General features: G+C 37.7%; 1 protein-coding gene across 9 annotated transcripts in view; it reads right to left on the bottom strand.

The window, feature by feature from the left end:
• Positions 1 to 14,237, bottom strand: part of TBC1D2B (TBC1 domain family member 2B) — a 57,962-nt gene that overhangs the window by 16,680 nt on the left and 27,045 nt on the right. For 4 of the 9 annotated variants that reach the window (XR_003255501.1, XR_003255502.1, XR_003255500.1 and 1 more), the window contains exons 8-14: positions 13,646 to 13,839; positions 12,476 to 12,970; positions 9,811 to 9,928; positions 8,829 to 9,014; positions 7,363 to 7,484; positions 3,920 to 4,164; positions 47 to 194 (exon numbers count right to left, since the gene is read on the bottom strand). Coding sequence is in view for 5 of the 9 variants with exons in the window: in XM_026077829.1 (XP_025933614.1) it covers positions 3,969 to 4,164; positions 7,363 to 7,484; positions 8,829 to 9,014; positions 9,811 to 9,928; positions 12,476 to 12,970; positions 13,646 to 13,839 (1,311 nt within the window). In the remaining 4 variants the exon portion in view is untranslated. Of the gene's footprint in view, positions 1 to 46; positions 195 to 224; positions 1,900 to 3,516; positions 4,165 to 7,362; positions 7,485 to 8,828; positions 9,015 to 9,810; positions 9,929 to 12,475; positions 12,971 to 13,645; positions 13,840 to 14,237 lie in introns of those variants that run through there. The other 5 variants (XM_026077834.1, XM_026077832.1, XM_026077830.1 and 2 more) reach the window with 2 other exon arrangements.

Genomic DNA, 14,237 nt, shown 5'->3' with positions numbered 1-14,237 from the left:
CAAGAAACTAAGGACACCAATTATAAGTATACCCAGTCAGCATCACCTGCACGCAACATGTCTATAGTCCGCATCTTCAAGCTTCAAAACCAAATTTGCGTATTTGTTCCTCTATAGAAACTCTCAAATCACATCAGACAATCACCAACTTTACTAATGGTTTTTGTTTCGATGGCACCTGCAGTTATTTCCATCTGTTATAAAAAAAGAAGAATCAGAGCAAGTTGTAATGCAAAGTAATAAACAATTTATTTTTCTTTACATCAGTCTTTAGCAAAACATTGGTTACATTTAGTGATTCAAATTTCTTGTACCACATATTGCTGATTTATAACATGGCACTTAAGGAAAGATTCACTTAAACAGCCACACTTTTTCTTGAAATAAAGTGACTAATTTTCCATTTCTCAGTTAAGCATGACTAAACATACAACTTAATTTATCAGATTTAAGACCAGACATTTCATTCATTCATTCTTGATGTCTTAGGGAACAAAAGTCCTTCCCGTTCTGCTGAAATATCTTACCATGTTTACAAAGACTGGGAGAAGGGGAGAATCTCTCACAGAAGACACATAAAAGGCAACAAAAATTCTTTCTATGGATTATATAGCTTGTAAAAAAAAAAAAAAAAGCAACAATACAATAACACTTGATGATAATACCACCTACAGACATGTACAGGTAAAGCTGGAATACTGTGCAGTTTTAATAGCTAAACATGTAGTGCACCAGATTTCTGACTGTAACAGAAGATTTTAAACAATAGATAGAAGCTTCACTGGAAAGCCACACACAGCTATGAGGATGGAGGAATATTCTGCAGGACGCAACTCAGTGGTTTGGTTTATGTAACATACACCGGGAGCCCTGCATAAGGAAATCTTTACACATGTGCATAATCTTAATGTTAAAAAAATAAAGCCTATAAGTGTTCATTACAATAGACAAAGCCATGAAACATTAAACAGTTTTCTGATCATCGATTTAAGGTCTGTATTCGCATGAACAAGTCAATTTCCTAATAAGTGACAAAAGTTAAACCCTCATGCATTGCTTTGAAAGTTTACCCCAAATGGGAATGCTCAGGATCTACGCAATTCAGCTTTGCAGACCAAGTCACACTGTATTTTTGTTTGGTTTCATCTGGTTTAAATACTGCCTGTGTATCTCACATTCTTAATAAGAGTTATTCTTCAAATTTGCCAGATGAAGCATCACTAGAAAACTAGCATTTGCCCAAAAACTTTTACAACAGCAAGGCAAACTTCCCCTGAAGTGGCTTCCTGCTATATTCATCTCAGTTGTTCTATGCAGACTTCTAGTGGTCAGAGGTAAGTCTTAGATGCCTGTTCAATTTTTTTGACCTTTTGATTAAGGCATCAGTAATGATGCTCAACAAAACAAAATCAGCTTGCTAGGAATGTGAGTAAAATACTATCAACTCATTTTACAACTGTAAGCTAACAAAATAGAGACATGATTTCCATAAGCTTCCTACTATTCATGTACTAGATTCACTTAGCATAAGAAACTTACTTTTACTGTACAACTGGGTAACAATATCTATAATGAATCACAGTAACAAATTTAGCCTTCAGTAAAATTGTAAAAAAAAAAAGTCCTGTAATATTGTAAGTCATGTTTTGTCAGCTAGAGAACTTCCTGAACAGTTGCCTCAAGGTTAGTTTTATCTTCACACCCTGAAGACCTTAATGAATTCAGTATGAAAACATCTCCTAAGTTATAGGGTCAGTTCATAGTGAAGACTCAAAAAACCCAAGAATAATAGATTTGTAAGAACAGGGTAGGTACTTACTTCTGAATTATTCATCTTAACATTTCAACTGTTGCCACTGGAAGGAAGATCTTAAATGAAATCTCTTTCTAAGCTTAACACTTGAAAACAAGATGAAAACAAAAAAGGACTGAACATTACAGAATATTGTGATTCAGAGACCAGCTCTTTCAAAACAGACAGTATAACTAGAAAATTAGAAAAGCTGGTCCCATTTTTATATTCAAATACCAATTGTAAGTAAAAAAGGAATACAGTACATGCAATAATATGAAAAATCTACCTAATAAATTCAAGTATGCAACCAAGAGTAACTGGGAATAACACCCCCCTCCCCGCTTATAATAGATAAGGTAGACGAAGCAACACACAAATCTAGATCATACCATGCTTCCCTCACTAGCAAGGATTTGTTGGCTTATTTGAAATTGTTACACAGGAAAAGGCACACATTAGGTATCAAAAGAAGTTCTGTAAGTCACAATATTTGCCTCATTTCAATATTCCCCTTCCAGATAAACTGTCTTATGATATCCTTATTTAGAGAAGACTATAAACATTCTCAAAAAAAAAGTGCTGTGAAACAGAAGCAGGATTTCCCCCCCATTTAAGTTCTCCAAAGCAATTACATGCACATACTTGACAGAAATCCTATTTGTTCTCAGAACAAAAGAAAACAGATGTTGTAGAAGCTTCATGCACTTGACTATTCCCGATCATCAGTTTTCATTTTTGCCAATTAACAGCCCCAAGAAGTTGAGATTTGCTACCTAGTGTTTGAATGTTAGTTTTACCATGGTTCATCCAGAGACAGTGTCTAAATCAGACATTCTGAATGGCTCAAGAAAGAATATTGCAAGAGCCCAATCAGAGAATAGCCAGCAAAAAACCTCCTCGTCCTCAGAACTGTTTTTAAAAAGTGTAGCTATTAATGAAGTGAGAAAGAATAGCCTACAATCAGGTTTTCATAGTCAGAAACACTACAGCTAAATGTCCCAAGTGTTTCCTTACACTCCCTTGTAGCATGTGCATGCAACACTCACAGCAAAGATGAACACATTCAGAGAATATTGCGTTTTTTCCTCCGCAAAAGGATCTTAAGTTGTTGTGCGTGTGCTGGGGCCTTTAGGCTTGAGTCACTGCTAAATATTTAAGAATCCTATCTCTACCACTATTGTACAATGGTTATACATCCATGCAAAAGTTACTATGTTTCTTTTTAAAAGATCAAGACTTCATCCTATTTGAAACCCTAGATAGGTAGAAGCCCTAAAAAATAAAAAATGCCTTTAACAGATACACAACTAATTAGCTACTAAAACATGGTACTCCTGTGGCTAGTTCCATTCTCCATAATATCTGGGGTTTGGCTGCAGCTTTTTTCCCCCCGACTGCAATGTCTCAAAAAAAAAAAAAAAAAAAAAAGAATAGGGATAAAATTGACTGAACAGAATTTGACCTATAAATCCCTTTGTATTAACCAGAATTTTTAACACAGCTGCCCAAATAAGCATAAGTGATGTGTATCACTGTTCCAGTATACACTGAACACTCACATGACACATAGGTACTTGAACATACATACTTAAAGAATAGAACAAGTGTTCCGATCAATGATGCATTTCATGTTGCTTCAGGAAAAGAAAGGAATGCAAAAGTTCTTCTGGTGCTTCATTCCATGCTTTTCTAGTTGTGACCTAAAGAATGGCTAATTTGAGGACAACACGACAAAAGCCATTTATTGAACCAACACGAAAACGAAAAATGTCCTCCCACATTGTGCCTGTGCTACAAAAAGCATAATTATGTCAAAAAAAGCAGAACCTTGGCAATGAATGTGGCAGAGTCATGACCTCCTTACTACTGTTTCACATATAGGCACAAAGAGTGTGCTACAGGAAAACAACTGGCAATTCAGCTGTTTGACTAAACTGAGATATTCATTTAAGTGCTCTACATACAATTCAATGAACATAATTGTAAACAGAAGTGTTTGGCCTCCATACAAAGCAATATTTCTGAAAGTGCTGGGGTTTGGAAATCTGTCCTGCATATTTCCAAAAGCAATTAGTTTACATTCTGTTTGATAGGATTAATAAAGTGTATTGGAGGTTAACTCACTCAATGAACTTTGGTCATGATCCCAAAGAAAAGTTTAAGTTGAGTACTTTCAACTGTCCTCCTCATCATCACTAATAAGGTCTCTTTTTTCTATGCAGGTCTCTCGTTCACGTAGGAAATCCTCGCGAATGGCTTCAAGTTCGGTTAGTTCAAGACGCACTTTCTCCAGGTGATAGGTCCTTCTGTTCCTGATCTGACGTAATGGAAAAGGATTCAGGTCTCCAAAAGCGATAGCAGTCAGTTTCCTGGAGGATTATACAACATTAGAAGATGACAGACATTGGTGTCTTTTAAAGTCAGTTTTGAACTTCATCCACATTAATATTTATTGCACAGCTGACACTTCTCCAATTTCCTTCACATACCTGACATATCTCATATGAAGTTACCAAGATTTCAAGGAAGGTCTTTAGAGCACTCAGTTTTAAAAGTTACTTCAAGTGACAAAATGATCTCAAACTTTCACCAGTTTGCAAAGCCATCCTGAAATTCTACATAGTGCTATAGTGGTTAGAGCCTTGACAACACTGAACAGAAGATGCAAGCTTGACTGATCAGAGCTTCGTTGGCTAGGCAGAATATTTAGTGCATCCAATTATCTGATTATAGATCAGATATTTCACTTCCTTCACATAATTCACTGAAGCTCATTCAATACCAAGACAGTCAGCTTCTGGCTATCCAGGGTAATGAAGTGGTTCAACAGGCCAGATAAAGCCTGGGATAATACAAGTATAAACAAGGATAATACAGAACATGTATAAGCCAAACTTTATGATATAGTTAGAAAGGTCAGGGATTCTGCTGGTTGGAGCATAAATCTCTGAGCTAGTGACAGCTCAAGCTAGTCAGAGCACCCAGCAGAGACCATGAAAGCAGCCGTAGTCCTTCCAGTCAATGCAGTGTAATACTATCAACTATCACAGCAAGGCACTTACTACCTGATCTGCCTAACTCGGTCCAAAGACAGAGGTAACCATCTCCAAAAGTCAAGTGTAAGCCCAAGTGCTATACTTAAAGAGCAGCAGCAGCTATAATTCAGGGCTTTGGGACATAATACTCCTGTTTCTCTGCATTCAGGATATCAGCACTAGCTTACCAGAAACCAAGGTAGGCATGTCACTACTGTTGTTCTACACCCAAAACAAGATACTATGTACCTTCAAGTTCTCCTATTATCCTTAGTAACTTACCGTAGTTTTATTATCCAACTGAACCCAAATATTAACAAATTTGATTTGGACAACTTATTTTCTTTCAGGCTAGGCTCTCCCTAGGTTTATATTTTTGGGTAAACCAGAATTATTTCAAGTTATAAATAACCAGAATGTATTCCAACAGCTTCTCTACCTGTGCACAATCATGCTACAGAACAATCTTCATCTGTAGAAAAACCTAACTAGATATACAGGCTATAGCGTTCTACAACCCAAACTATAATTATGCACATTTGTGCAGACTTTTGTCCATTAGAAAACTTAAATCTAGAAATCGTGTAAAACAACTTTCTATCCAATTCAGATGTTCACAAATTTTGTAAAAAAATTTCTGCTGTTTTCCTGAACAAGATGACTTGTTGTCCATATCAGTAATAGATATCATTCTTCACACTTTTGCACTAAGTTTTGATGTTGTAAAACTTGTACAAAAACGGTGGAGTAAGAAACCAGATGGTTTGAATCGCACAAATCAGTTCTGGCAGGCAAATTTAGATCCGCTAGGTGGCACTACGCTACACAATGTCTTCCTTCTAACTTTTAAAGTTCAAAGCAAACAGGGATTTACAGACTAGCACAGAGTAAATTTGTATTGTAAACATCTTTGATGCACTGAATTCTGTCCTCACCTGAACTGTCACCATCTGGCAAAAGATGATACCTGATTAGTCGGGGGTGGTAGCGGTGGTGAAGAGCATTGTTAAATTTGTTAAAAACAAAATGAGATCTCTTCTAGCAAGCTTGCCCCCCCCAGCAATGGTAATCTTTAAAATAGGATAGTTCAGTATCAGAAGTTCAGACAGGAGACCTAATCACCATATGTTTTTACGTATTTGTAAAAGCAAAGAAAAGCCAAATCTGTAGCTCTAATGAAACGTCTAAAAACTAACATAAAATTCTGCTCAAATTAAGCAAGAACAGTTTTGTGGGTTTTTTTTTTTTTTTTTTTGCAACTTTTTGTTTCTTGGAGTATGTCTGCGAAAATGAAAGTCACATTTAACAAAAAGCAAGTATAAGCTACATTCTTAAAGTATCCACAAATCTCAGATTAAAAAAAAAGTGGTGGCTTCATTCCTTTATTGCTTTAGTGTATTCTTTCCCCCAAACCAAGTACATACTTTCCTGTCCCTTCCAGATTTGGAATCGTAGTCAGCATTTATTTTGGTCACAAACAGCTGAGTACAACAACTGTTTAGCATTTTTCAAGGCGAAGGGGGAATGCTAAGACATAAAGCACCATGCTACCTCCCCGCCCCGAGCCTTCACAGAGGTTTCAGCAGGGGAAGCAGAAGCTGTTATCAACATTTTTACCCTTTAAATTGGGTGCAGAACATTATGCCAGCATCAATCCTAGCAACAGACTATAGACAGAATAGGGCCGTTCAGTTTTAACCTGTATCCAGCCAAAACTGAAACACGGAAAGTGAAAATAATAAATGGTTCTTGCAGCAGCAGCCAAAGTGTAAGCCTAAGTCCATATGGAATTTATTACGGTAAAAAACACCTCAGATTCCAGTATATATATAAATATCTGTGCAAAGCATATTTTCAGCCATTAGAACAACCCCAATATGGCTGTTCTTTTTAATCTTGATATGTTGCTCTACAGTCTTGTAATCAGGATAACACATTAAAACATTAGACCTTAATTTACATAAGCTGTACTTCCTATGCAAAGTACTGAGGAATAAAAGGGTATCTAACTTGAAATATCTGCTTCAAAGCAAGTTAAAAATCAAGGTCTATTTATGTGGTATTAGACTACACATTAGCAATTCATAAGATACCTAAATTCAGTGAGGGACAGCTAACATCTAGTACTTAAACTGGGGTTTGTTTTTGTTTTAAAGCATTTTATAACATAAGTTGTACCCCCACTATAGGGTGAGGCTTTCCTCTATGGCTGGAATTCTGAAGTGCTGTTACCATGATACAACTGCTAAACAAGAGCAGCCCGGCAGAGTCACCATAACTGTTACTCAAAATTCACAGCTGTGCTTTATCAGTTCTGCTTTTGTTTCCTCTCATTTTTGTAGCATGAAACAGTCATTCAAACAGAGTTTAAAGAAGCTGCTAGGTAAAGTTGGACTACTGATGAGAAATCTCAGGAATTACATTTTTATCTCTAGTTACTTAATATCTAAATTAATATCTAGATTAAAAAAGCAGACTACTGTCATACCCTACCACAAGTCTTTCAATTACATACAAGTTTGAGTTACCCACCTAGCATCAAGTATAGTGCGCGTGAAGTATCGAAGGTACTTGAATATGGACATCGAATCTTGCAATTTTAAGATTTCCTCTTCTTTGCATTTAAAAAGTGCCAGGGCAAATCGGAATATTACCTGATAAAAACACATTTTTTTCTTTTAAGAACAGAATGCACTGATTCTCATTTTAATCTAATATACACTCAAAGGAAAAAAGCTACTCTTCCCACAGCCTGCATTTGAGCTATCTAATCATACTCCCCTCTATCTCCATTCCCTGCCGCACTCTGCTCCTCCAGCCTCCACCCCCCAAAAGCTGCCAAAAACTTCTCTTACATAGTGTAATCAGCACAAGTTGTTCTATCCAGAATACGATACTGAGTTTATATGGTATAAATTCTTTGAAGTTTGAGTGCCCAATTCAGTTGTAAAACAAAGACAGCTGGGCCTGCTGAATGCATTACTGAAATTATTTCGAAGAAGAAATTAAGCTTTGCTTAATAATTAGCAAGTTGTATTTCAGTGCCTTGAACTTCCCCAACACATTGGGGACGTATTGGGGAACTGACGCTAGAGGAATTTGACCTCAGGTTGCCAATCGGCTTTGGCAGAAGCTGCAGAGGCATTACCTCCCTGCGCTCTGAAAAGGCTTCAGGAAGTTTTGAACTGTGTCCGTCTGTACCTGACTGGCTTTACCACATACCTCGATGCTTAAAATTGATTTGAAAGCTTCAGTAAAAATACCAGTGTATTAGAATGCTCAGATGAGGCCAGCAAGGAACCTAGTTAATATACTATTTTTGCCTACTTATTTTATACCCCTCCTGTTCTCTCCAAGTCGCTACATCTGCTTTTAATGTTATGTTCAAATCCAAGGACTTTCCTTGCCCCGATTTTATTTCACTACAATTTCCTGAGTGTGAAACACATGAAACAATCCCCTCCCCCAGTAATTTATGAGATAGTAGCCCAGATAGTCATTGACTGTTGGACAGTTATAATTTAAATGTCCATACAAATGAAACAAGTGTTCACTATAGAGACAAACTAAATTTTAGCACTTAGAGCAAGTTTTTGCATCTTTTCAGTATTCTTAATTTTTGCCTCCTTCAATTAAGCTTTCTTCTTTGTAACAGTATCTCATTTTAATATAATTTAACTGATTAACCAGACAGCTGCATGTAGGAGCAGACAGCATTGCTTATGAATTTAGTTTTTGAAGGTTTAAAAAAATTGGTGGTAGGGAGGAAGGAAGATGCTCAGCACTTAGAATCCTTCTGCGTAACGAGCTAACTTGCAGAACATATAAAATGAAAAGTGTTTTGGCTGGTTATTTATGCACATTTCCTCCCTCTTTTCCTACCAGTGATTTTAATTGGCAGGGTTTTTGTACAACCACCTTCCTCCACCCTGTACTTATTCACAATGCAGCATTCTGTTACCAGATAACAGCTGGAAAAAGTTGCTCAGTCAGTTCACCTTTGGTCCCTCGTATAGGAAAGAGTCCCATATTTTAAAAAGGATGTCGCTAACGACGCTGTCCACAAATACTACGAGAAACCAGTTGAAGGTTATAAGAGTATAGTCAACTTTGTACTGTTCAAAATGTGCGTGCAGCCGTGGGAGTTTCTCACTCATTAAATCCTTGAATACGCGTTGATCAACCTAGAGAGACAAATAGGACATTATTGCTCCTAAGTTTTCCAACACTTAAGTGGTTTCAAGGTAGGTCTGTTACCAACTTGTAATCAGTAGTTTTGCAAGAGCTAACAGTGAACCCCAGGACTGTCAAATTAATGTCTAAGCTACATCCACCAACTCTTCCACAAACACCAACATCCCAGCGTGCACCTCCCCTCCTGCCACAATCTCTAAGCTGCTTAAAACACCCCCCATTTCTAAGGGTCCCTCGCACACAGACCTTGTGCTCCTGCCGCACATCCCTAGTGCTCTGGTGGCACAGGAGCCCCGGAGCGGGGAACAAGCTGGGGAAGCCCTGGGGGAAGGAGGCAGCACCACATACCAGAGCATCAGCTGGAGACGGAGGAGCACTGCAGGGTACACTGCTCTCGGCTCTGCAGAACGCATTCGCCCCCCTGCTCTCCCGAAGAGCCCTGAGCCCCCCTTCTCTGCCTGCCCCTCCCCGGTTCTGAGGGAAGGAGGAGAATCAGGTCTGTTAATGCTGGGGAGCTGGTAATCGGAAGAGCGGTCAAGGGCCGCAGCTCCCGCCCATCGCTGACCAGCCCGTTTGATGCCACACCAGGGTCCCTGACCTGCTCAGGGTCCTGCTGCTCAGAGCTCGCCGCTGGCAGCTCCTCACGTCTCACACCATCCTTTTGGGTTAAAGGCAATAATTTCCACTTTACTTATTTCAGAAAAGGCAGTTTATCAGCCAGTTTTAGAGCAAGTTTTAACTGGCTGCAGTTTATGGGACCAGGCTTTGTTTTGGCATAGCACACACCTGCGATCCTAGCAGTGTCTTGGTATAATAATCACGTGGCATGAAGACTTCCACTATAGTTACTAGGCACCAGAAAGCATCTTCCTGTTCCAAGTACAGAAGTGCAATTGCTACCAACCTGAAAATAGAGTTTATTTGGAGAAAAAGATTATTATAACACCACAAAATGTATTAAGAGCAATTACAATAGAACATTTGTTTCTGTTTGGAGACACATGGACTAACAGTGGATCACCACACAGCAAAACTATTAATAGAAGTTCAAAATGAGGCAATGAGATGGCTCTCAGCCAAGCTCAGTATTCTCATCCAGTTCAATAAACAAGCAGATAAAGGCAAAAGTAAAGTGATTTGCTGGAGGCTGTTTTGCCAGGAACTCAGGCAAAATAATTAGAAGTTTGCTAGCTTTTAATCTACTACTGTAATTCCCAGACTTCTTTGCCTTCCCTTATTGAAGTGGAAAAAAATAGGTGGCTCTTGCATTTCACATGCAAAATTGTCATAAGTTTAGAAAAAAAATCTTTTGCAGCAAGTTTACCTTGTATCAATTAAGGTAAATTTAAATACCTAAGATTTTTCAAAAAGATCTTACTTTCTTTAAATGAATTTCCTAAAGTAAAAAAAAAATATATCAAGATTAAAGAACAGTTAGCTGCATTCCTGGTTTTCCAGTTTCCACTGATTATGAAAGGAAAAACCAGAGGAATAACTGTGTTGTCAATAGTTGTATGAATATGAAAGTTCACCTCAAATGTATTTCTCAAAATAACCTTATTTCTGAAATGCAAGAGGAGTTGCAACACCACAAACTACTTCTGATATCACAGCTTAAACTTTTAATGCCTGATAATCTTGTTAAGAGAACCAAAGCAAGGAATTAATATTTAAGCTGCTTTTAATTTCTGCAAGTATACCCAAATGCTGAATTGTTCCTAGTAAAAACAAAAATAAAAACCAAAGATACCTTAGGCAAAAACTATGCTGCTCAAAAAGTCCAAGTTTAGTAAAAGCATTTCTGACACCTTATAGTCAGAGACACATTGCTCCAAGATAGCAGCCACTGTTTTCTTCAGACATGTCTTGTGGTGTGCCAGAGACTGTATTAATGCTAAAAAAAAGTACTGTTTACCTACAGAGCTGCAAAACTGCTCATGACAAACAGTCAAAAAAGAATACTTTGAGTCCCCCATTATTCACTCCTCCTGTTCAAACTTAACTCCTGAACAGCCTCATGTCCCGCACAACCAAATTTCACTTTAATTCTGGTTACCATGCTAGGTACATGTATTTCATCCCTTTGTCCCTAGTTTTATTTTGATTTCTTATCCTGGTTCCTACCGGAGAACTATCTAAGCATTCCTAAGTAACTCCCCCCCCCCCGCTGACAAAACACAATTCATATGTCTTAAGTCAATTACTTAACTTTTAGTTCTAAAAAGTTTATTGCTCTTCCCTTATCTTTCATAATGAAATACTGAAAAAATATGGGGATGAATCAATATCTTCTGATACAAACTAGAATGAATTCGTTTCCTCAACTCTCTCCTTTAGCCTCTCATCTCTGCTCCCTCTACTGCCTTAACCCATGAAATATCTGAACCTGATCCGTAAGAGACTTGTGATAGAATTATACCATCTTTAGAAACAGGGAGGGAGGGAATAAAGGGAGAAGAGAATGAGGGACAGGGTCTGCCCCTCTTCCCAGCAGGGGAGGCTTCCCTTTAGATTAAGTTTCCCTATCAATTTCTTTTTCATTTGTGAGTATTTCAGAAAGGGGATTATCCCTGCAGTTTTTGCAGGGATATTCTGCTTCTAGGCAAGGCTTATATAAAACAAAGCAGAGAAACTGAACCCAGGAATGACCTAAAAGCCCTGTGATTCAATGTGAAAATGGTTCCTTTTGAAAAAAGCTTGGGGTAGGAGAGGGGCTTTAACACTTTTCACTGGACCTTCTTTAATACATCCGCCCCCTTCTGAGGGGCAGGGTAAGTGATAAGGTTGCTCTAATTCCAAAGCCTTTACCTATTCTAGTATGCAAACTAGTGCAAAAAAGGACACCTACGGAACCGCTTCACACCACCAGAGGGGTGTGGGACTTAATACACCTGCTTCAGATAATGCCTTCCTGCATTTACAGACCTCAGAGTATCACAGCTTTCAAATACTGACCGCAAGGACACTACACTTCAAACTTCTTAGCCTTGTAACAGCAGAGTCACTCTCAAATTTACTTTAACTCCAGTGTAACACATCCTGGAAGAAATACTGAGATTTGTGGCCTTCATAGTACTAAAAGCTTTAAAGCATTTATTTCTGCTTATTTAAAAAAAACCCCCACCCTGCTAACAAATTCTCACACACAAAAGCAAAAAGATAACCTAAAGCTGTCATAAAGGCAATGCGAAACCTACATTTTGAAATAGCACATTTCTTGGGAGTTAATTTCAATTCCAGTTCTTTTGCAAGGCTGTATTTACAAGTTTCATTATCCCATTTTTTAAACATATAAACCAGAACATTTAAGTTATCAGTTTATTAATAAAAACTACTAACATACTACCCACAGGGAAGTTTGCTGTCCAGAAGCATGATGTTCCATGTATGTAATTTGAAAGGTTCAAGTGTTTCACTACATTTTTACAATGCAAGATTTGTAAAATCTTACCTGTTGAGACCTTGGCAATATCCTATATCAGGATTCCTCCACGAAAATGCCAGCAACACATTTCGCAGCTTCTGGATCCCTTCAGATGTTGGTGAAGAATAATGTTTGTTGTTTGGCAAAGTTCTCAAGAGATCCAACTCAATTTGTTTAGATGCAGGATTTTGTTTTTCAAGAGCATTTCTAAGCAAGGTTTGGAAATACCCAGGAACAGTGCTGTCCTTGAATTTTTTAACATGGAGATTGACACACCATTTCCACATCTTGGAACGATGTTCATGTGGAATTCCAGACCTTATAAGATTCTTCAGTTCTAGACAGCGTATCATCTCTCTATTCATCATGCTTGCAAGATAGTTTTCCCATTTTACCCCTGTAGAGATCTCTCTATTTTCACTGAGAGAAAGAGATCTCAGGTCCAAAGCTCGTGATTTTGCTACCAGTTTTTCTTCATCATCATCCTCTGGGACTGTTTGAAATCCATATATATCATATTCACTGTAAGAAAAAAAGAATATGGCATCTAAATAGGTGTTCTGTAGTTCAAAACTCTCAGGTTCCCATTCTAAGGTTACTTCAAATATTCCCTCAAGTCACTCCCCAAAATTTTCAAGAAATTTTAATAAACTATTAACCTTTTTTCTATACCATATCTTTTTAGGAATAAACCCACATTCGGAAAGTTGTTCCATAGTTCAAAGTATATCAGTGCACAGATTTTAAAGACTTAAATAAGAACATGAAGCCAATTGCACTCATTTCTTCAGTAGTTCAGCAACTATCCAGCAATATTTGATTCTAAATTTCATACTGTACCTAAAACAAAATACTACATCCGTTCATAAGGCCAAAAGAACGCCATGATTATACTGTTATTTATGAATGGAAGCACATTAAAAACACACCCCTCAAAGTCCAAAAATAACCCCGCTGCCTGTTTTCCAGTGTTAGAGCCTGGTCCACCAACATACACTGGTGAAGATGTTTACAACGGGAGCTCCCAAACTGCGGTACGTGGCCCACCTCAGAGCCAGGCGCTCTAGCTGCCAATGACAGTACTTGCTTCTGCTACAGATAATGACACACTTACAAAATAGTAACATTTACCTATATAAGATGTTCATATAAACATATACATATATAGACAAATCTGTTTTAATGGGACTGAATTACCTGACCAGGTGTGGTTTGAAAAACGCTTGTTCTGGTTGTTCACTAGTTTCTGCTTTCAAAGCATCTTCCAGTAGCTGTGCAATGACCTCACGAGTAGAGCTCTGCTCCTCAGAGCAAACAGGAGTCTTCATTTCTTGAAGCAAGATCAAATACTTACTTTCTATCTGACAGAGTTTGGCTTCCAAGCTAGTATACTGCAGAAAAGAATATAATATATTTAAGGCATTTCTTCAGAAACTTGGTTTCATAAAACACTTAAAGACCAGATAAAAATATATTGAGCCAGATTTTATGTTGCTTAGAAATCTGAAGCCCAAGAAAAGCTAGCTTTACTTTCCTATTTTTGCATCACCAGAAAACAAAGCAACTCTTGCATTTGGCAAATAATAGTTATATATTGATTTTATTGCACTACTATAAAATTTTGCATATAAAATATTTCTGAAAGAAAACTGAGATATTTGTTACTTTTTACAGAAAGTCTTTTCAGGCTGAATAGTAGCCCAAAGACTTCACCTCGTGTTTTTACACAAAAAATATCATTACACTGTACAAAGTATAACTTAACCATTTTATGCTCTCAAAGTATCAG

The sequence above is a fragment of the Apteryx rowi genome, unplaced genomic scaffold (genome assembly GCF_003343035.1).
Source record: "Apteryx rowi isolate R43461 unplaced genomic scaffold, aptRow1 scaffold_463, whole genome shotgun sequence".
Classification (NCBI taxonomy): domain Eukaryota; kingdom Metazoa; phylum Chordata; class Aves; order Apterygiformes; family Apterygidae; genus Apteryx; species Apteryx rowi.
The sequence above is the reverse complement of the archived record's forward strand: the minus strand, read 5'-3'. Positions and strand labels throughout refer to the sequence as shown.